This window comes from Pristiophorus japonicus, chromosome 15 (assembly GCF_044704955.1).
Source record: "Pristiophorus japonicus isolate sPriJap1 chromosome 15, sPriJap1.hap1, whole genome shotgun sequence".
In the NCBI taxonomy this organism is placed as follows: domain Eukaryota; kingdom Metazoa; phylum Chordata; class Chondrichthyes; family Pristiophoridae; genus Pristiophorus; species Pristiophorus japonicus.
The window spans coordinates 181,669,555-181,690,724 of NC_091991.1; the positions used below are offsets into that span (position 1 = coordinate 181,669,555).

General features: G+C 51.1%; 1 protein-coding gene across 1 annotated transcript in view; it reads left to right on the forward strand.

Annotated features, from left to right (window-relative positions):
* cog7 (component of oligomeric golgi complex 7) overlaps window positions 1–21,170 on the forward strand; it is a 52,802-nt gene that overhangs the window by 20,971 nt on the left and 10,661 nt on the right. The window contains exons 8-13 of the mRNA XM_070901453.1: window positions 9,512–9,710; window positions 10,600–10,727; window positions 12,694–12,848; window positions 13,766–13,882; window positions 14,841–14,906; window positions 18,378–18,564. Coding sequence (XP_070757554.1) covers window positions 9,512–9,710; window positions 10,600–10,727; window positions 12,694–12,848; window positions 13,766–13,882; window positions 14,841–14,906; window positions 18,378–18,564 — 852 coding nt within the window. The remainder of the gene's footprint in view (window positions 1–9,511; window positions 9,711–10,599; window positions 10,728–12,693; window positions 12,849–13,765; window positions 13,883–14,840; window positions 14,907–18,377; window positions 18,565–21,170) is intronic.

Genomic DNA, 21,170 nt, shown 5'->3' on the forward strand with positions numbered 1-21,170 from the left:
CACCAGCCCAGGACAACTTGTTACAGTTGTATTAAATGTTCTGCCTTATCTCTGATCTGTTTCCAGGAATAACTCTGTGTTAGTAGATTAAACATTAAGATGTTACTTCTGAAAACCAATAAACGCGAAATGTCACGTAAAATATCTCTGGATCTCGCATGCTGTGTTCCATAACTGCAGGCAACTTATTCAGGGCAGTCAACCATAGCCAAGGCTCTAATGTTGTTCCCATCTTAACAGGGATTCGAATCTTTCATAGCAATCATAGAAATTTACAGCATGGACGGAGGCCATATCGGCCCATCGTGTCTGCGCTGCCTGGCAAAGAGCTATCCAGCCTAATCACACTTTCCAGCTCTCGGTGCGTAATCCTGTAGGTCACGGCACTTCAAGTGCACATCCAAGTATTTTTTTTTTTTAAAGTGGTGAGGGTTTCTGCCTCTACCACCCTTTCAGGCAGTGAGTTCCAGACCCCTATCACCCTCTGGGTGAAGACATTTTCCCTCAAATCCCCTCTAAACCTCCTGGTTATTGATCCCTCAGCTTAGGGAAATAGGTCCTTCCTATTCACTATCTTGGCCCCTCATAATTTTATACACCTCAATAAGGTCTCCCTTCAGCCTGCTGTGTTCCAAAGAAAACAACCCTAGCCTATCCAATCTTTCCTCATAGCTAATATTCTCCAGTCCAGGTGACATCCTCGTAAATCTCCTCTGTACCTTCTCTAACGCAATCACATATTTCCTGTAATGTGGTGACCAGAACTGCATGCAGTACTCCAGCTGTAGCCTAACTAATGTTTTATACAGTTCAAGCATAACCTGCCTGCTCTTGTATTCTATGCCTCGGCCAATAAAGGCAAGTATTCCGTATGCCTTCTTAACCACGTTATCTCCCTGGCCTGCTACCTTCAGGGATCTGTGGACATGCACTCCAAGGTCCCTTAGTTCCTCTACACTTCTCAGTGTCCTACCATTTAATGTGCATTCCCTTGCCTTGTTAGCCCTCCCCAAATATATTACCTCACACTTCTCAGGATTGAATTCCATTTGCCACTGTTCTGCCCACCTGACCAGTACATTGATATCTTCCTGCTGTCTGCAGCTTTCTTCTTCATTAACAACCACACGGCCTATTTTTGAATCATCTGCAAACTTCTTAATTATACCGCATACATTCAAGTCTAAATCATTGATATATACCGCAAAAAGCAAGGGACCCAGTACTGAGCCCTGCAGAACCCCACTGGAAACAGCCTTCCAGTCACAAAAATACCGATCTACCATTACCCTTTGCTTCCTGCCACCGAGCCAATTTTGGTTCCAACTTGCCACTTTTCCTTGGATCCCATGGGCTTTTACTTTCGTGACCAGTCTGCCATGTGGGACCTTATCAAAAGCCTTGCTAAAATCCATATATACTACATCAAATGCACTGCCCTCGCCATTGACACGAACTTTACTTGTACAGTGACATGTACAAATAAGGAAAAACAGAAATTCTATCGGTTGTCAGCCATGGCTCAGTAGGACATAACTCACGCTTCTGAGTCAGAAGCTCGTGGGTTCAAGCCCCACTCCAGTCACTTGAACAAGTAACCCAGGCTGACACTCCAGTGCAGTGCAGAGAGATTGCTGTACTGTCAGCGGCGCTGTCTTTCGGATGAGGCGTTAAACCGTGGCCTCTCAGGACGACTCCGCAGTGTCCTGGCCAATATTTATCCCTCAACCAACACCTTAAACAATCTGGTCATTTTCAATTGCTGTTTGTGGGAGCTTGCTGTGCGCAAATTGGCTGTCGCATCTCCTACATTACAACAGTGACACCACTTCAAAAGTATTTACTTGTCTGTAAGCACTTTGGGACGTCATGTGAGGCGCAATATAACTGCATATCTTTCTATTTCTGTCGGGACATGTGAGAGAGAGGAAAAAAGCTTGGTGCTGATTCCTGTTCATAAGCTGCAAGTTAAAGGAAATCTGAAATGAACTAGGATAAGCCAGAAGTACAATATAAAACACCGTTAACATCATAAAACGCCCTATTGCGGGGTTGAACCCTGGGTAGGTGTACGGTGCTGTATTGATTCGGTTACTGGGCAAATAATCCAGAGAACGTGAGTTTAAATCCCACCACGGCAGTTTGAGAAGTTGAATTCAGTTTTTAGAATATCTGGAAATAAGAAGCTGGTCTCGGTAAAAGTGACCATGAAGCTGTCGGATTGTCGTTAAAAACCCAACTGGTTCACTAACGTCCTTTAGGGAAGGAAACCTGCCGCCCTTACCCAGCCTGGGCCGCTGTGTGAGTCCAATCTAGCACCAACATAGTTGACTCTAAGCTGCCCTGTGACGTGAAACCATTGCCAGCGATTCCGGAAGGCCCATCAGCAACTTGTCAGGGCAAACATAGAAACATAGAAATTAGGTGCAGGAGTAGGCCATTCGGCCCCTCGAGCCTGCACCGCCATTCAATAAGATCATGGCTGATCATTCCCTCAGTACCCCTTTCCTGCTTTCTCTCCATACCCCTTGATCCCCTTAGCCGTAAGGGCCATATCTAACTCCCTCTTGAATATATCCAATGAACTGGCATCAACAACTCTCTGCGGCAGGGAATTCCACAGGTTAACAACTCTCTGATTGAAGAAGTTTCTCCTCATCTCGGCCCTAAATGGCTTACCCCTTATCCTTAGACTGTGTCCCCTGGTTCTGGACTTCCCCAACATCGGGAACATTCTTCCCGCATCTAACCTGTCCAGTCCCGTCAGAATCTTATATGTTTCTATGAGATCCCCTCTCCTCCTTCTAAACTCCAGTGAATACAGGGCAACTAGGGATGGGCAATAAATGCCGGCCTTACCCGTGACACCTGCATCCTGAGCAGGAATTTAAAAGGGGGAGGAGGGAATTTAGAGGCAAGGAACAAAGGCACACACAGAGTGGGTGGGGTGAGGGCATGGGTGGATTTGAAGACAAGTATTTTTAAATCAATATGCCACAGCCCAAAATAAGGAAGGGCTTTGTACTTATGCAGGATTCTATCAAAGGTTTCGACAAATTGAGTTGAGTATTTGTTTGTTGAAGTGAGCAATTGGACAGATAAAGGAAATGCCGTTGTTGTGGTGCACGTTGCTTCTTGGAAGGCTTTTGATAAAAGTCTTTCATAAGAGGCTCGTTGGCAGACAGCCAGGATTGTGAAAGACAGGGAAGACAATGGTTAGCAGAATGAGCAAACAGGTGACGGGGGCAATATAATGTCAGATACAGTACTAGATTACAGGAGGAAATACAATAATGAATGAGAATATCTATTGAATGGGAAGGCACTGGAGGGCGAGGACCCAGGGGTCAAATACAGTGTTCCCCGAAAAGGTCAGTGCATTGTAAAAAAACAACAGGCCCTCGACCGCTCAAAGTGGAGGAGGACAATCCGAGAAGGCGCGGACACCGTGAGTCTCTCCGCCGGGAGCAAGTGGAAGCCAAGTACAAACAGCGGAAGGAGCGTTCGACAAACCAAGCAATCCACCCACCCGTCCCTCCAACCACCGTCTGCCCCACCTGTGACAGAGACTGTAGATCCCGCATCTTCAGTCACCTGAGAACTCGTGTTAGTGTGGAAGCAAGTCATCCTCGACTCCGGGGGACTGCCGGAGAAGAAGAGAAAAAAAAACAGCATTTGGGGGCTTTCTAGATAGGGGCACAGAGTATAAAAAGGCCTGTGTGGCACCATTCTGTGATTCGAGGATGATGCCAGCGTTGGAGAAACTCTAGTTATGAGGAGAGACCTGCGATACTGGCACAGCTACATAAGAACATGAGAAATAGGAGCAGGAGTCGGCCATTCGGCCCCTCGAGCCTGCTCCGCCATTCAATGAGATCATGGCTGATCTGATCATGGACTCAGTTCCACTTCCCTGCCCGCTCCCCATAACCCTTTACTCCCTTATCGCTCAAATATCTGTCTATCTCCACCTTAAATATATTCAGTGACCCAGCCTCCACAGCTCTCTGGGGCAGAGAATTCCACAGATTTACAACCATCTAAGAAAATAAATTCCTCCTCATTTCATTTTTAAATAGGCGACCCTTTATTCTCTGCCTAGTTTCAGTTTCCCCTATGAGTGGAAATATCCTCTCTGCATCCACTTTTTCGAGCCCCCTCATTATCTTATATGTTTCGATAAGATCACCTCTCATTCTTCTGAACTCCACTGTGTATAGACCCAACCTACTCAACCTATCTTCATAAGTCAACCCCCTCATCTCCGGAATCAACCTCGTGAATCTTCTCGGAACTGCTTCCAATGCAAGTATATCCTTTTTTAAATACGGAGACCAAAACTGTACGCAGTACTCCAGGTGTGGCCTCACCAATACCCTGTACAGTTGGAGCAGGACTTCTCTGCTTTTATACTCTATCCCCCTTGCAATAAAGGCCAACATTCCATTTGCCTTCCTGATCACTTGCTGTACCTGCATACTAACTTTCTGTGTTTCATGCACAAGGACCCCCAGGTCCCTCTGTACTGTAGCACTTGCAATTGTTCTCCATTTAAATTATAATTTGCTTTTCTATTTTTTCTGTGAAAGTGGATAACCTCACATTTTCTCACATTACACTCCATCTGCCAAATGTTTGCCCACTCACTTAGCCTGTCTATATCACTTTGCAGATTTTTTGTGTCTTCCTCACAATTTGCTTTCCCACTCATCTTTGTATCATCAGCAAACTTGGCTACATTACACTCAGTCCGTTCATCCAAGTCATTAATATAGATTGTAAATATTTGAGGACCCAGTACTGATCCCTGTGGCACCCCACTAGTCACTGTTTGCCAACTGGAAAATGACCCATTTATCCCGACTCTCTGTTTTCTGTTAGTTAACCAATCCTCTATCCATGCTAATATATTAGCCTCAACCCCGTGAACTTTTATCTTGTGCAGTAACCTTTTATGTGGCACCTTATCGAATTGAATTTGGAAATCCAAATACACCACATCCACTGGTTCCCCCTTATCCACCCTGCTCGTTACATCCTCAAAGAACTCCAGCAAATTTGTCAAACATGATTTCCCTTTCATAAAACCATGCTGACACTGCTTGATTGAATGATGCTTTTCCAAATGTCCTGCTGTTCTCATTGGAGTAGAGAAGGCTCAGGGAAGATTTAATAGATGTTTTTAAAATTGTTAGTGATTAGGGAGAGATTGGGGGGCCATCAATTTATCATTATCACTGAGAGTGAGGGGCGAGGTTGGGAGATATTTCTTCACATGCACAGGGTTGTTGGAACTGAGAATGCTTTTTAAAATACATTCATGGGGTGTGGGCAAGGCCAGCAAGGCCAGCATTTATTGCCCATCCCTTGAGAAAGTGGTGATAGATCACCTTCTTGAACCGCTGCAGTCTATGATACGTCTTTGTAGCGATTTGATACAACTGCCAGTTAAGAGTGGGTCTGGAGTCACATATAGGCCAGACTGGGTAAAGACTGCAGATTTCCTTCCCGGAAGGCCTTTAGTGAACCAGATGGGTCTTTATGCCAATCCGGAAGTTTCACCATCACCATCACCGACACTAGCTTTTTATTCCAGAATGGGTGAGGCCGAAACAATTGCTTCTTTTATGGAAAAGTGATTAAATATTTGAAGCAGAGGAAGATACAAGACTATAGGGAAAGAGCAGGGCAGTGTAATTAGTTTGGGATTAATACAGGACTATGGGGAGAGAGCGGGGCAGTGGGATTAGTTTGGGATTGATACAGGGCTATGGGGAGAGAGCGGGGCAGTGGGATTAGTTTGGGGATTGATACAGAGCTATGGGGAGAGAGTGGGGCAGTGGGATTAGTTTGGGGATTGATATAGGGCTATGGGGAGAGAGCGGGGCAGTGGGATTAGTTTGGGGATTGATACAGGGCTATGGGGAGAGAGCGGGGCAGTGGGATTAGTTTGGGGATTGATACAGGGCTATGGGGAGAGAGCGGGGCAGTGGGATTAGTTTGGGATTGATACAGGGCTATGGGGAGAGAGCGGGGCAGTGGGATTAGTTTGGGATTGATACAGGGCTATGGGGAGAGAGCGGGGCAGTGGGATTAGTTTGGGGATTGATATAGGGCTATGGGGAGAGAGCGGGGCAGTGGGATTAGTTTGGGGATTGATACAGGGCTATGGGGAGAGAGCGGGGCAGTGGGATTAGTTTGGGATTGATACAGGGCTATGGGGGGAGAGCGGGGCAGTGGGATTAGTTTGGGATTGATACAGGGCTATGGGGAGAGAGCAGGACAGTGGGATTAGTTTGGGATCGATACAGGGCTACGGGAAGGGAGCGGGGCAGTGGGATTAGTTTGGGATTGATACAGGGCTATGGGGAGAGAGCGGGGCAGTGGGATTAGTTTGGGATTGATACAGGGCTACGGGGAGGGAGCGGGGCAGTGGGATTAGTTTGGGATTGATACAGGGCTATGGGGAGAGAGCGGGGCAGTGGGATTAGTTTGGGATTGATACAGGGCTATGGGGAGAGAGCGGGACAGTGGGATTAGTTTGGGATTGATACAGAGCTACGGGGAGAGAGCGGGGCAGTGGGATTAGTTTGGGATTGATACAGGGCTATGGGGAGAGAGCGGGGCAGTGGGATTAGTTTGGGATTGATACAGGGCTACGGGGAGAGAGCGGGACAGTGGGATTAGTTTGGGATTGATACAGGGCTACGGGGAGAGAGCGGGGCAGTGGGATTAGTTTGGGATTGATACAGGGCTATGGGGAGGGAGTGGGGCAGTGGGATTAGTTTTTGGATTGATACAGGGCTACAGGGAGGGAGCGGGGCAGTGGGATTAGTTTGGGATTGATACAGGGCTATGGGGAGGGAGCGGGGCAGTGGGATTAGTTTGGGATTGCTCTGGCAAAGAGCCAGCACGGACACAGTGAGCTGAACTGCCACCTCCTGCGCTGCAAACGTTTATGGTTCCCAAAGAAATCACCAAGAATTCAAATCGGGAATTCAGAAGAAACTTCTTTACCCAGAGAGCGGTGAGAATGTGGAACTCGCTGCCACAGGGAGGGGTTGAGGCGAATAGTATCGATGTATTTAAGGGGAGGCTGGACAAGCATGTGAGGGAGAAGGGAATAGAGGGTTATGCTGATAGATTTAGATGAGGAAAGATGGGAGGAGGCTCGAGTGGAGCGCGGACTGGTTGGGCTGAGTGGCCTGTTTCTGTGCCGTACATCCCATGTAAGTGCTTCACATGCATTAAATGACTTGGAAATGCAGTGACTGTCGGTATGCAAGAATGGCAGATTGTGAGGTCTTTGGGATGGGCAATAAATGCTGGGCTTGGTCCCGTGAATCACAAGTGTGGCTCAGTTAGTCCTTTATCCACATGTGATGTAGTGTTGGTGCCCTCTCGGCTCGCGTGTTATCCCACCGCACCGCTCTTTGACTGTGCATGGTGACACAGCGCGTTCTCATATACACATGGGCTGCTCATCGTCGCATTTCCTGGGTGCGTGATAGATATGAATAGACGAGTGGACAAAGCGATGTTGAATGGCTGTGTTAAATGTCTGTCTGACATGCCTTTGCCTGCTGTCACATTAACGCATTGAAAATGTTGGCAGTAATTTCCACACATCTATATACAGGTTGGTGTGTGTGTGTCTGTGTCATGCACACACACAGATGGGGGAGTGTAACTTAAACACAAGGAAAGTTAGTCCTCGTTATAGCTGGGGAAACTTCTTTTTCAAATGGTGTACGTTCATTAAAAAAAAATGAATAACCAACAAGCTGATGGAACCATCTCCCCTGGGGGCAAATTTAAAATAATCAGCTCCCAGAGTGTTCTTAAAAGGAGAAAATACAAACACAGGCTTTTAACCCTTCAAAATCCTTTTTAAGAAAGAGTTTGGAGAACTGGGTTGGGCAGTGGGTTAGATACTGACCTTTAAAAAGAAAAGCCTTATATTTCTATAGTGCCTTTCATGACCTCTGGATGTCCCAAAGTGCTTAACAGTCAATGAAGTACTTTTGAAGTGCCGTCACTGTTGTAATGTAATATAAATATTGGCCAGGACAATATTTTGACTAGTGGCCATGGGATCTTTTACATCCACCTGAGAGGGCAGACGGGGCCTCGGTTTAATGTCTCATCTGAAAGACGGCACATCCAACAGAGCGGCACTCCCCCAGTACTGTCCCTCCGACAGCGCAGCACTCCCTCAGCACAGCCCCTCCAACAGTGCTGCACTCCCTCAGCACTGCCCCTCCGACAGTGCGGCGCTCCCTCAGTACTGCACCTCCGACAGAGCGGCGCTCCCCCAGTACTGTCCCTCCGACAGAGCGGCACTCCCCCAGTACTGTCTCTCCGACAGCGCAGCGCTCCCTCAGCACAGCCCCTCCGACAGTGCTGCACTCCCTCAGCACAGCCCCTCCGACAGTGCTGCACTCTCTCAGCACTGCCCCTCCGACAGTGCGGCGCTCCCTCAGTACTGCACCTCCGACAGTGCAGTGCTCCCTCAGCACAGCCCCTCCGACAGTGCGATGCTCCCTCAGTACTGCCCCTCCGACAGTGCAGCACTCCCTCAGTACTGCCCCTCCGACAGTGCAGCACTCCCTCAGTACTGCTCCTCCGACAGTGCGGCGCTCCCTCAGTACTGCCCCTCCAACAGTGCAGCGCTCCCTCAGTACTGCCTCTCCGACAGTGCAGCACTCCCTCAGTACTGCCCCTCTGACAGTGCCCCTCCGACAGTGCAGCGCTCCCTCAGTACTGCCCCTCCAACAGTGCAGCACTCCCTCAGTACTGCCCCTCTGACAGTGCGGCGCCCCCTCGGCACTGCCCCTCAGATGGTGCAGTACTCCCTCAGTACCGCCCCTCCGATAGTGCAGCACTCACTTCAATGCAGTGCTGAGGATCAGCCGGGATTATGCGCTCAAGTCTCTGGAGTGTGGCTTGGACCCACAACCTGCTGACTCGGGTGTGAGAGTGCTGCCCACTGAGCCACGGCTGAAGAGCTGATATTTGGACTCGATCTCGGAGTGCCTTGTGTACTGAAGGGGCCGGCAGGGCATCCTGAGCATGCTCACTACCACAGGGAGTGGTTGAGGCGAATAGCATCGGTGCATTTATGGGAAGCTAGATAAATAGATGAGGGAGAAAGGAATAGAAGGAAATGCTGAGGGTGAGATGAAGATGGAGAGGGATGGGAAGAAAGTGTGGAGCATGAACACGGGCATAGACCTGTTGGGCCGAGTGGCCTGTTGCTGTGATGTAAATGTTTTGTATGTCCCAAACCTTGCCTGTCGCAGTGCCTGCGTTTGTATGGAATTCACTGGATATGGGGTGAGGGTTTATGGTTCAAAGCCGATTGATATTTTTATAAATAATCTCAGTGAAGAATTAACATTCAATTAAATCTCTTCATTTCTTTTTAATCTCTTGACTCGTGCTAAAAGTAGTTTTGTACTTTCTGGGCTCCAGACCTTGTAACCTGTGTCTAAATCCTTCTGTTGGACAGGTCTTCAGGAACCCCTATGAGATTGTTACTGTGCTGCTGATCCAGACCCTGGGGGCCATCGTTCCGTCGATCCCTGTCTCCCTCAGCACCACCATGGAGCGAGCAAGCCAGGAGGACAAGATTCGCGCACTGCTGGATCTCCACGACAGCACCGCTCACTTTGCTAAGGGCCTGGAGGCAGCAATGCTTCCGCACCTGGGTACGTTGGCCCAGTGGACCGGGCGTCCGACAGGAGTAGCAGGGGCGACGGAGGGCATTTATACTGGGCAAGGCAGCGGGCAACTCTCCTTGGAGCAGGAAGGCCAGCAAGCCCAGCCCTTTGTGATAGATTGATCTCGCCTCTGTGCTCAGGGGTAAATTCACAATGATCTCGTGCTCCCAGAGGGAACAACGGAGCGTGAGAACCACCCCGGGTTTAGAGGGGATTTGAGGGGAAATGTCTCCACCCAGAGGGTGCTGGGGGTCTGGAACTCACTGCCTGAAAGGGTGCTGGAGGCAGAAACCCTCACCACATTTAAAAGATAATTGGATGTGCAGTTGGAGTGCCGTAACCTACAGGGCTATGGACCAAGAGCTGGAAAGTGGCACGGACACGATGGGCCAAAATGCCCTCCCTCTGTGCTGTAAGTTTCTATGATTGGCCGCCCAACCCTGCGCAGCGATTGGCCGCCCGCCCATGTCTGTGGCGGCTCTCGGGCGTTTCAAGGTTATTTTTCTTTTGCTGCTTGGTGGTGGAGCAGATGAAAGGAATTGGTTAGAATATGTTCTCCTCAGTGTCCTTGGCTGTGGAGACATTGGTCTTCATTTCCCATTGTTTTATTGTACTGTCCATCTCCCAAGCTGTAAACTGGGAGCAAAGTGTCAGCGTGTGAGTGGCCACAGTTGCAGAAATCCCTCAATCCTGCACAATCTTCACACTGAAATCCCCCCCCACCAAGGCTTCCGATACTCCTCCTGATCCTGTACCCTGGGAAGGTTCTGTGAGACTTGGTCACTGTTACACGTTCGGGCTCCTGCTCAGCATTGGTTCCGACTCTGGGGAAAGTCACCAAGCCTTTAAACAATGGTTCATTTTCACTGATTTGCAGGCGAGACCAATCTGGTGAAAGTCACGGAGCTGGTGTCAGCGATCCACAGCCCTTACTTGCCCTATCAGCTGCAGTACGGTGACCTCGAGGGCTCAAACCTGCTCATCCAAATCAGTGCAATCCCGCTGGTAAGGCCCGGACTGCACTCGACTGTCCCGCTGATGTAACGGCAGTGGGAGAGACTGTGTAATGGGGACGGAGGGGGTGTGTGTGTAATGGGGGGGTGGTGGAATGGGAACGGGGTGGGGGGGGGGGGTGTGTGTAATGGGGACGGGAGGGGTGGTGGAATGGGAACGGGGTGGGGGGGGGGGTGTGTGTAATGGGGACGGGAGGGGTGGTGGAATGGGAACGGGGTGGGGGGGGGGTGTGTGTAATGGGGACAGGGGGTGTGTGTGTGTGTAATAGGGACAGGGGGTGGGTGTGTGTGTGTGTGTAATGGGGACAGGGTGTGTGTGTGTGTGTGTGTAATGGGGACAGGGTGTGTGTGTGTGTGTGTAATGGGGACAGGGTGTGTGTGTGTGTGTGTAATGGGGACAGGGTGTGTGTGTGTGTAATGGGGACAGGGTGTGTGTGTGTGTAATGGGGACAGGGTGTGTGTGTGTGTAATGGGGACAGGGTGTGTGTGTGTGTAATGGGGACAGGGTGTGTGTGTGTGTGTGTAATGGGGACAGGGTGTGTGTGTGTAATGGGGACAGGGTGTGTGTGTGTAATGGGGACGGGGTGTGTGTGTGTAATGGGGACGGAGGGGCATGGTGTGCAATGGGGACGGAGGGGCGGGGTGTGCAATGGGAACGGAGGGGCGGGGTGTGCAATGGGGACGGGGGAAGTGTTGGTATCGTCTCAATGTGAAATTGTTGCGGAGCCTTGTCGGTTTTGTTAAAATCTGGCAGAAAGTCTCATCGTTTAATTCAGCAAATACATAGAATGGCATGAAGTGGACATTGACCGGTGTACTCGAAGGTTCACTAGATTGATCCCCTGGGATGAGAGGATTGCCCTCCGAGGAAAGATTGAGTAGATGGGGCCTATACTCTCTAGAATGTAGAAGAATGAGAGGTGATCTCATTGAAACACACAAGATTCTGAGGGGGATTGACAGGGTAGATGCAGGGAGGATGTTTCCCCGGGCTGGAGTGTCTAGAACCAGGGGTCACAGTCTCAGGATAAGGGGTCGGCCATTTAGGACTGAGATGAGGAGGAATTTCTTCACTCAGAGGGTGGTGAATCTTTGGAATTCTCTGCCCCAGAGGGCTGTGGAGGCTCAGTCGTTGAGTATATTCAAGGCTGAGATCGCTTGATGTTTGGACTCTCTGGAGATCGGGCGAGAAAGGGGAGTTGAGGTTGAAGTTCAGCCATGACTTATTGAATGGCGGAGTGGGCTCGAGCAGCTGTTGGGCCTACTTCTGCTCCTAATTCTTATGTTCTTGTACTCTGTACTCTGCAGTATCAGTCTGTGTGATGGTACGGTGCAATACCTTGGACTAGAGTGTGAGTGAGAGCTTGGTAATGTTGCTCTCACTGTGGGCCTGTGGTCTCCGGGGCGAGTGGTTTAGCTTCCACCATGTTTTGAGCAAAGCTCCAGTGCCCACATTGTCGGACACCAAGCTATAAAACTGTAGAAGAGAAGGCAGTGTAAACCAGAAATCACCGATGTCCAGCTGTTGGTGGAAGGAAAACTAAGGGAGGCGATGAGTCAAGCCGGCTCACGTTCTGTGGAAAAACGAACGAGGAGACTTGCAATAAGCCTTGATCTCACCATAGTGAGACGCAAGGAGGGGGAAGGAGTGTGTGGGCTGAGCTTGGAGCTTAGGAGGAACATGCGAAGAATGATCGGAGCAGAAAGGGCTGCGGAGTGAGAGTGGGGTGGTTGGTTTAGGGTCCTATGTGCACTGTGCGGATTGGGAGCAAGTTAGCAGAGCCCTCGTTCATAGAACTTAGGTGCAGGAGTAGGCCATTCGGCCCTTCGAGCCTGCACCACCATTCAATATGATCATGGCTGATCAGTAAAACTTGTATTTGTCCCTCTCTCAGTGAAAGTTCTATACGTTCCTCTTCCTTTGTTCACGATTCCCTTTGTATGCCTTTCTGCTTCAGGAGCGCGGAGAGCTGATCGACTGTGTGCAGGAGCTCAGTCAGTCGGTGAACAAACTCTTCAGTCTAGCCACTGGGGCAGTGGACAGATGCGTTAAACTGACCGACGGCCTTGCCGTTTGCGGCCTGCTCAAAGCACTCAAAGCTCTCTTCTCGAAGTGAGTCCACTTCTGTTGTGCGCTGGCCATGCGTCGCTGCGTTGTGCGCTGGCCGTGCGTCGCTGCGTTGTGCGTCGCTGCGTTGTGCACTGGCCGTGCGTCGCTGCGTTGTGCGCTGGCCGTGCGTCGCGTTGTGCGTCGCTGCGTTATGCGCTGGCCGTGCGTCGCTGCATTGTGCGCTGGCCGTGCGTCGCTGCGTTGTGTGTCGCTGCGTTGTGCGCTGGCCGTGCGTCGCTGCGTTGTGCGCTGGCCGTGCGTCGCTGTGTTGTGCGTCGCTGCGTTGTGCGCTGGCCGTGCGTCGCTGCGTTGTGCGTCGCTGCGTTGTGCGCTGGCCGTGCGTCGCTGCGTTGTGCGCTGGCCGCGCGTCGCTGCGTTGCGCGCTGGCCGTGCAGTGCTCTGTTGTCCTGTGGCCGTGCATTGATCATTAAACAAGCTGTCACTCTTGTATATTGGGTTCTCCGGTGCGCACACCAACATGTACTTTTTTGCGATCTTGTAGCCTTTCCAGAACTATTGGAAACATACCATGGCGGCCCAGAGGGATTGTTGCTTGAAATCTTTCTCTGCGTGCTCTGCTGTGGCTGCTGCCTGACTTTGCATCATCCCCTCTGCGTGCACACAAACTGTTGACCTCATTAATTTCCACCGAGTCATGTTTTATACACGTGCAGCAAGCATTCCGATCATTGCACTCTCTTCATTCCCATGTAACAGCACTAACTGTTCTTTGTGTTCCATCATCTGATGCACTCTTACAGGACATAAACATCTCAATTTGTCACCTGCTCTGTGGCACGGTTGTTTTGAATGGGATTAAAACTCAAGGTTACAGTGTAAATTCTAACGGTGGTGGGTGGTGCTGTGTGATTGAGTCGAGCTGTGAGGGGGTGATGGCTGATAAACTTTCTCTGCTCTAGGTATGTGTCCGACTTTGCCAGCGCTCTACAGTCCATCCGCAAGAAATGCAAACTGGAGGAACTCTCCAACGGGTCCTTGTTCCAGGAAGACTGGACTGCATTCCAGAACTCTGTCAGGTATTGGGGCAGTGAGTGAACACGTAACAGTCCCCCCGCTTCCCCCCACCCTCGCTGTCAGTGTAACACTGTCGTACACACCCCCTGCCAGAGGTATCATAGAAATCCATGGCACAGAAGGAGGCCATTTCGGCCCATTGTGTCTGTGCCAGCCGACAAAGAGCTATCCAGCCTAATCCCACTTTCCAGCTCTTGCTCCGTAGCCCTGCACGTTACGGCACTTCAGGCATGTATCCAAGTACTTTTTAAATGTGGTGAGAGTTTCTGCCTCTACCACCCTTTCAGGCAGTGAGTTCCAAACCCCCACCACCCTCTGGGTGAAGACATTTCTCCTCAACTCCCCTCTAAATCTCCCCCCAATTACTTTAAATCTATGCCCCCTCCCTGGTTGTTGACCCCTCTGCTCAGGGGATAACGTGCTGATATACACCTCTTCTCCACCCAGACTGCCAATATAAAGCACTGTTATACTTGGAAATGCACCCAGCCCTCAGTGTAACACACACGTGTGCACAAGTCCCTGCCTTCACCCATGCACCCCCCGCTACCCCTGTGCAATGCCCCGTTTCATGCTCCTCCTCGTATTGTCTGTCTGTTTGGCCTACGGGGTAAACAAATGATAATCCCCAAGGAAAGACATTTTCTGTGTTCTGTTTTATTTGCCGGGAGTTGCTATGACCCAACGGGACGAGAGCAGACTTGCGGTTCGGCAAGGGCAGGCTGACCGTTCCCACGTCGGAATCACTCGGCATTAGAGCAGGAGGAACCTGATGTGGTCCCTGCTGCTGATGACTGGGTTCAGTCCGGTCAGTGTCGGTGTCGCCTATTCACCACTCCTGCCTGTATCCTGCTGTTCCTTTGTTTTACTTTTAACCAAAGTTCCCGATTGGTTAGGACTGCTTGATGGTTGGGATATTTCTGTTTCTGCTCTTTAATTCCGTCCTTGTTTTAATTTCAGAATTATAGCGACGTGTGGGGAAATGCTGCGACAGTGTGGGGACTACGAGCAGCAGCTGTGCAACAGGTCAGCTCCAAGAGGCGCACTCGTCCATCACAGGCAGCCTGGGGTCAGCTCCCAACAGCTCGCACTTCCATCACAGGCAGCCTGGGATCTGCTCCCAACAGCTCGCACTTCCATCGCAGGCAGCCTGGGGTCAGCTCCAAGAGGCGCACTTCCATCACAGGCAGCCTGGGATCTGCTCCCAACAGCTCGCACTTCCATCACAGGCAGCCTGGGATCTGCTCCCAACAGCACACACTTCCATCACAGGCAGCCTGGGATCTGCTCCCAACAGCACACACTTCCATCACAGGCAGCCTGGGGTCTGCTCCCAACAGCTCGCACTTCCATCACAGGCAGCCTGGGATCTGCTCCCAACAGCACACACTTCCATCACAGGCAGCCTGGGATCTGCTCCCAACAGCACACACTTCCATCGCAGGCAGCTTGGGGTCAGCTCCCAACAGCACACACTTCCATCACAGGCAGCCTGGGGTCTGCTCCCAACAGCTCGCACTCGTCCATCACAGGCAGCCTGGGGTCAGCTCCCAACAGCACACACTTCCATCACAGGCAGCCTGTGGTCAGCTCCCAACAGCACACACTTCCATCACAGGCAGCCTGGGGTCAGCTCCCAACAGCACACACTTCCATCACAGGCAGCCTGGGGTCAGCTCCCAACAGCACACACTTCCATCACAGGCAGCCTGGGGTCAGCTCCCAACAGCACACACTTCCATCACAGGCAGCCTGGGGTCAGCTCCCAACAGCGCACACTTCCATCACAGGCAGCCTGGGGTCAGCTCCCAACAGCGCACACTTCCATCACAGGCAGCCTGGGGTCAGCTCCCAACAGCACACACTTCCATCACAGGCAGCCTGGAGTCAGCTCCCAACAGCACACTCGTCCATCACAGGCAGCCTGGGGTCAGCTCCCAACAGCACACTCGTCCATCACAGGCAGCCTGGGGTCAGCTCCCAACAGCACACTCGTCCATCACAGGCAGCCTGGGGTCTGCTCCCAACAGCACACTCGTCCATCACAGGCAGCCTGGGGTCAGCTCCCAACAGCACACTCGTCCATCACAGGCAGCCTGGGGTCTGCTCCCAACAGCACACTCGTCCATCACAGGCAGCCTGGGGTCAGCTCCCAACAGCGCACACTTCCATCACAGGCAGCCTGGGATCTGCTCCCAACAGCACACACTTCCATCACAGGCAGCCTGGGGTCAGCTCCCAACAGCACACACTTCCATCACAGGCAGCCTGGAGTCAGCTCCCAACAGCACACACTTCCATCACAGGCAGCCTGGGGTCAGCTCCCAACAGCGCACACTTCCATCACAGGCAGCCTGGGGTCAGCTCCCAACAGCACACACTTCCATCACAGGCAGCCTGGGGTCAGCTCCCAACAGCACACACTTCCATCACAGGCAGCCTGGGATCTGCTCCCAACAGCACACACTTCCATCACAGGCAGCCTGGGATCTGCTCCCAACAGCACACACTTCCATCACAGGCAGCCTGGGGTCAGCTCCCAACAGCACACACTTCCATCACAGGCAGCCTGGAGTCAGCTCCCAACAGCACACACTTCCATCACAGGCAGCCTGGGGTCAGCTCCCAACAGCACACACTTCCATCACAGGCAGCCTGGGGTCAGCTCCCAACAGCACACACTTCCATCACAGGCAGCCTGGGGTCAGCTCCCAACAGCACACACTTCCATCACAGGCAGCCTGGAGTCAGCTCCCAACAGCACACACTTCCATCACAGGCAGCCTGGGGTCAGCTCCCAACAGCACACACTTCCATCACAGGCAGCCTGGGGTCTGCCGACACAACGGGGCTAGTTGCCGGGGTGGAGAAGGAAGCCAGTGGGGCTGGCGGTGGGGAGGGGGGTATTAAGACAGCGAGGCTGGATAGGGGGTAGGAAGCCAGTGAAGATGGATACAGAGGGATGGGGTGGGAGGCTGGTGGGTGTGTGGGGTCGGGTTATCGGGGAGCGGTGTGCTTGCCAGGAGCCACTCAATCCTGGCCATTGAGCCAGAAGGAGAATTCTTGGGGAGGGGGACAGGCTGTTGAGGCCGGTTGCTGGCTCAGAGGCTCCCAGCCAAAGGCAGCCATTCCACGATTGAAGCGGTGTTGTGATTTTCTCTGCTACTTTTCTCCCTTCCCTGAAGGCATTGCCTCCATGCTGGGGTACGGTCCCTCAGGGTCTGCTCCCCCTCTTGCGCCTTACCCAAGGGACCATTGTTCATGGGTAAGACTTGATAGGGAGTGGTGGCTGCCTGTTTAACCACGGGGGCTATCCTGTCCCACGTACCCTCCCAGCGGGGAACGGTGGATGGTGAGCAGGAGGGGGAGCCCTTCCTATCCCAGGGGTGCTGACTCTAGTCTCCCTGAGACCAGCCAACTCCCTGTTTCCCCGGTGTATGGGTTGGCCATTCACTGGATCGAGTGCTGGAGTAATTGGAGAGCCGCCTCAATGCCCCAACCTTGTCCCTTCGCAGGTAAATCGCAACGGAGTGATTCCACTGATCAGCAAGCTTCAGACGATCACACGCGTGAATTAACTGGGCGGTAGGAACAAATATCCACGCAATTTAAAAAAAAAATGATTCATGGGATGTGGGCGTCGCTGTTAAGGCCGGCATTTATTGCCCCTTGAGAAGGTGAGCTGCCTTCTTGAACCGCTGCAGTCCGTGTGGTGAAGGTGCTCCCACAGTGCTGTTGGGTTAGAATCCTGGAATTCCCTCCCTAACAACGATGAAATAACGGCGGATTATGTTTCCAAGTCAGGATGGTGTGTGACTTGCAGGTGATGGTGTTCCCATGCGCCTGCTGCCCACGTCCTTCTAGGTGGTAGAGGTCGCAGGTTTGGGAGGTGCTGCCACAGAAGTGTGGTCAGAATGTGGAATCCTTTTGTTAAAAAAACATTCTTGAAGCAGAGTCTGTAAATACTTCTGAAGCGAATTAGAGGCTTGTTTGAAGGAAAGGAATATAAAGGGTCTGAGGAGTGAGCAGGAGAATGGGAGTCGAGCAGCTGGTTGATGCAGAGATGAACACTAGGGTAATGTATTTGCTTCCTGGGTTCTTTGCTTAAGAATTCATAGCAACACATTGCTATTAAGAACTATTTGGTTTATTAGCAAAGGTTTAACAATCACACTACACATTAGCAGTTCATCCACCAGGCTCACAACCACCTGCCCCATCGTGGATCCCCCGAGCCCAACTGGCTGGGGTTTTATTGAGTCTTGTGAACATCATGTGATTGGCTAAGCCACTCACGATGCAACAGCTCTACAAACCTGAGAGCATCCTCACAGGGGCATACATTACAACTAGCGCAGTTTATCTATGGCCAGTGGCCTATTTCAGCCCTGTAACAGTCTGTATGGGGGGAGAGACAATTCTTCACATTATAAATGCCTCACCACGTTTAAGCTGGATTCTGAACAGTTTTCCACTCCTTCGGAATCTTTCTTGCAGGATATTATCTACCGCAGGGAAGTATTTGTCGGAGTCATACAGTCCGCACAGCCTGACCGGGATACAAGAAACCAGCTTCTCCGACAAAAAAACCTCCGCCAGGAATCCTTGGCAAGAACACAACTATTTACTGAAGGCCAATCCGAGTGAATATTCCAGTCTGATGGAGATGCTTTACACGCTGAAGGTGAGATTCCATTCCCTGCAGCAGAGCAGGCAGGGAAAATGAACGGGGATTGAGTGCAATAGTCCCTGTGGTTAAGGTTCCAGTGCAATGGTCCCTGTGGTTAAGGGCCAGTGCACCGGTCCCTGTGGTGAAGGTCGAGTGCACCAGTCCCTGTGGTTAAGGGCCAGTGCACCAGTCCCTGTGGTTAAGGTCGAGTGCACCAGTCCCTGTGGTGAAGGTCGAGTGCACCGGTCCATAGAAACATAGAAAATAGGTGCAGGAGTAGGCCATTCGGCCCTTCTAGCCTGCACCGCCATTCAATGAGTTCATGGCTGAACATGCAACTTCAGTACCCCATTCCTGCTTTCTCGCCATACCCCTTGATTCCCCTAGTAGTAAGGACTTCATCGAACTCCTTTTTGAATATATTTAGTGAATTGGCCTCAACAACTTTCTGTGGTAGAGAATTCCACAGGTTCACCACTCTGGGTGAAGAAATTCCTCCTCATCTCGGTCCTAAATGGCTTCCCCCTTATCCTTAGACTGTGTCCCCTGGTTCTGGACTTCCCCAACATTGGGAACATTCTTCCTGCATCTAACCTGTCTAACCCCGTCAGCATTTTAAACATTTCTATGAGGTCCCCTCTCATTCTTCTGAACTGCAGTGAATACAAGCCCAGTTGATCCAGTCTTTCTTGATAGGTCAGTCCCACCATCCCGGGAATCAGTCTGGTGAACCTTCGCTGCACTCCCTCAATAGCAAGAATGTCCTTCCTCAGGTTAGGAGACCAAAACTGTACACAATACTCCAGGTGTGGCCTCACCAAGGCCCTGTACAACTGTAGCAACACCTCCCTGCCCCTGTACTCAAATCCCCTCGCTATGAAGGCCAACATGCCATTAGCTTTCTTAACCGCCTGCTGTACCTGCATGCCAACCTTCAATGACTGATATACCATGACACCCAGGTCTCTTTGCACCTCCCCTTTTCCTAATCTGTCAGCATTCAGATAATAGTCTGTCTCTCTGTTTTTACCACCAAAGTGGATAACCTCACATTTATCCACATTATACTTCATCTGCCATGCATTTGCCCACTCACCTAACCTATCCAAGTCGCTCTGCAGCCTCATAGCATCCTCCTCACAGCTCACACTGCCACCCAACTTAGTGTCATCCGCAAATTTAGAGATACTACATTTAATTCCCTCGTCTAAATCATTAATATACAGTGTAAACAGCTGGGGCCCCAGCACAGAACCTTGCTGTACCCCACTAGTCACTGCCTGCCATTCTGAAAAGTCCCCATTTACTCCTACTCTTTGCTTCCTGTCTGACAACCAGTTCTCAATCCATGTCAGCACACAACCCCCAATCCCATGTGCTTTAACTTTGCACATTAATCTCTTGTGTGGGACCTTGTCGAAAGCCTTCTGAAAGTCCAAATATACCACATCAACTGGTTCTCCCTTGTCCACTCTACTGGAAACATCCTCAAAAAATTCCAGAAGATTTGTCAAGCATGATTTCCCTTTCACAAATCCATGCTGACTTGGACCTATCATATTACCTCTTTCCAAATGAGCTGCTATGACATCCTTAATAATTGATTCCATCATTTTACCCACTACCGATGTCAGGCTGACCGGTCTATAATTCCCTGTTATCTCTCTCCCTCCTTTTTTAAAAAGTGGGGTTACATTGGCTACCCTCCACTCCATAGGAACTGATCCAGAGTCAATGGAATGTTGGAAAATGACTGTCAATGCATCCACTATTTCCAAGGCCACCTCCTTAAGTACTCTGGGATGCAGTCCATCAGGCCCTGGGGATTTATCGGCCTTCAATCCCATCAATTTCCCCAACACAATTTCCCGACTAATAAGGATTTCCCTCAGTTCCTCCTCCTTACTAGACCCTCCGACCCCTTTTATATCCGGAAGGTTGTTTGTGTCCTCCTTCGTGAATACCGAACCAAAGTACTTGTTCAATTGGTCCGCCATTTCTTTGTTCCCTGTGGTTAAGGATCAATGCAGTGGTCCCTGTGGTTAAGGGTCGAGTGCACCAGTCCCTGTGGTTAAGGTCCAGTGCACCGGTCCCTGTGGTTAAGATCCAGTGCACCAGTCCCTGTGGTTAAGGTCCAGTGCACCGGTCCCTGTGGTTAAGATCCAGTGCACCAGTCCCTGTGGTTAAGGATCAGTGCACCAGTCCCTGTGGTTAAGGATCAGTGCACCAGTCCCTGTGGTTAAGGATCAGTGCACCAGTCCCTGTGGTTAAGATCCAGTGCACCAGTCCCTGTGGTTAAGATCCAGTGCACCAGTCCCTGTGGTTAAGATCCAGTGCACCGGTCCCTGTGGTTAAGGATCAGTGCACCAGTCCCTGTGGTTAAGGTCCAGTGCACCGGTCCCTGTGGTTAAGATCCAGTGCACCAGTCCCTGTGGTTAAGGTCCAGTGCACCGGTCCCTGTGGTTAAGGGTCGAGTGCACCGGTCCCTGTGGTTAAGGTCCAGTGCACCAGTCCCTGTGGTTAAGGTCCAGTGCACCGGTCCCTGTGGTTAAGATCCAGTGCACCAGTCCCTGTGGTTAAGGTCCAGTGCACCGGTCCCTGTGGTTAAGATCCAGTGCACC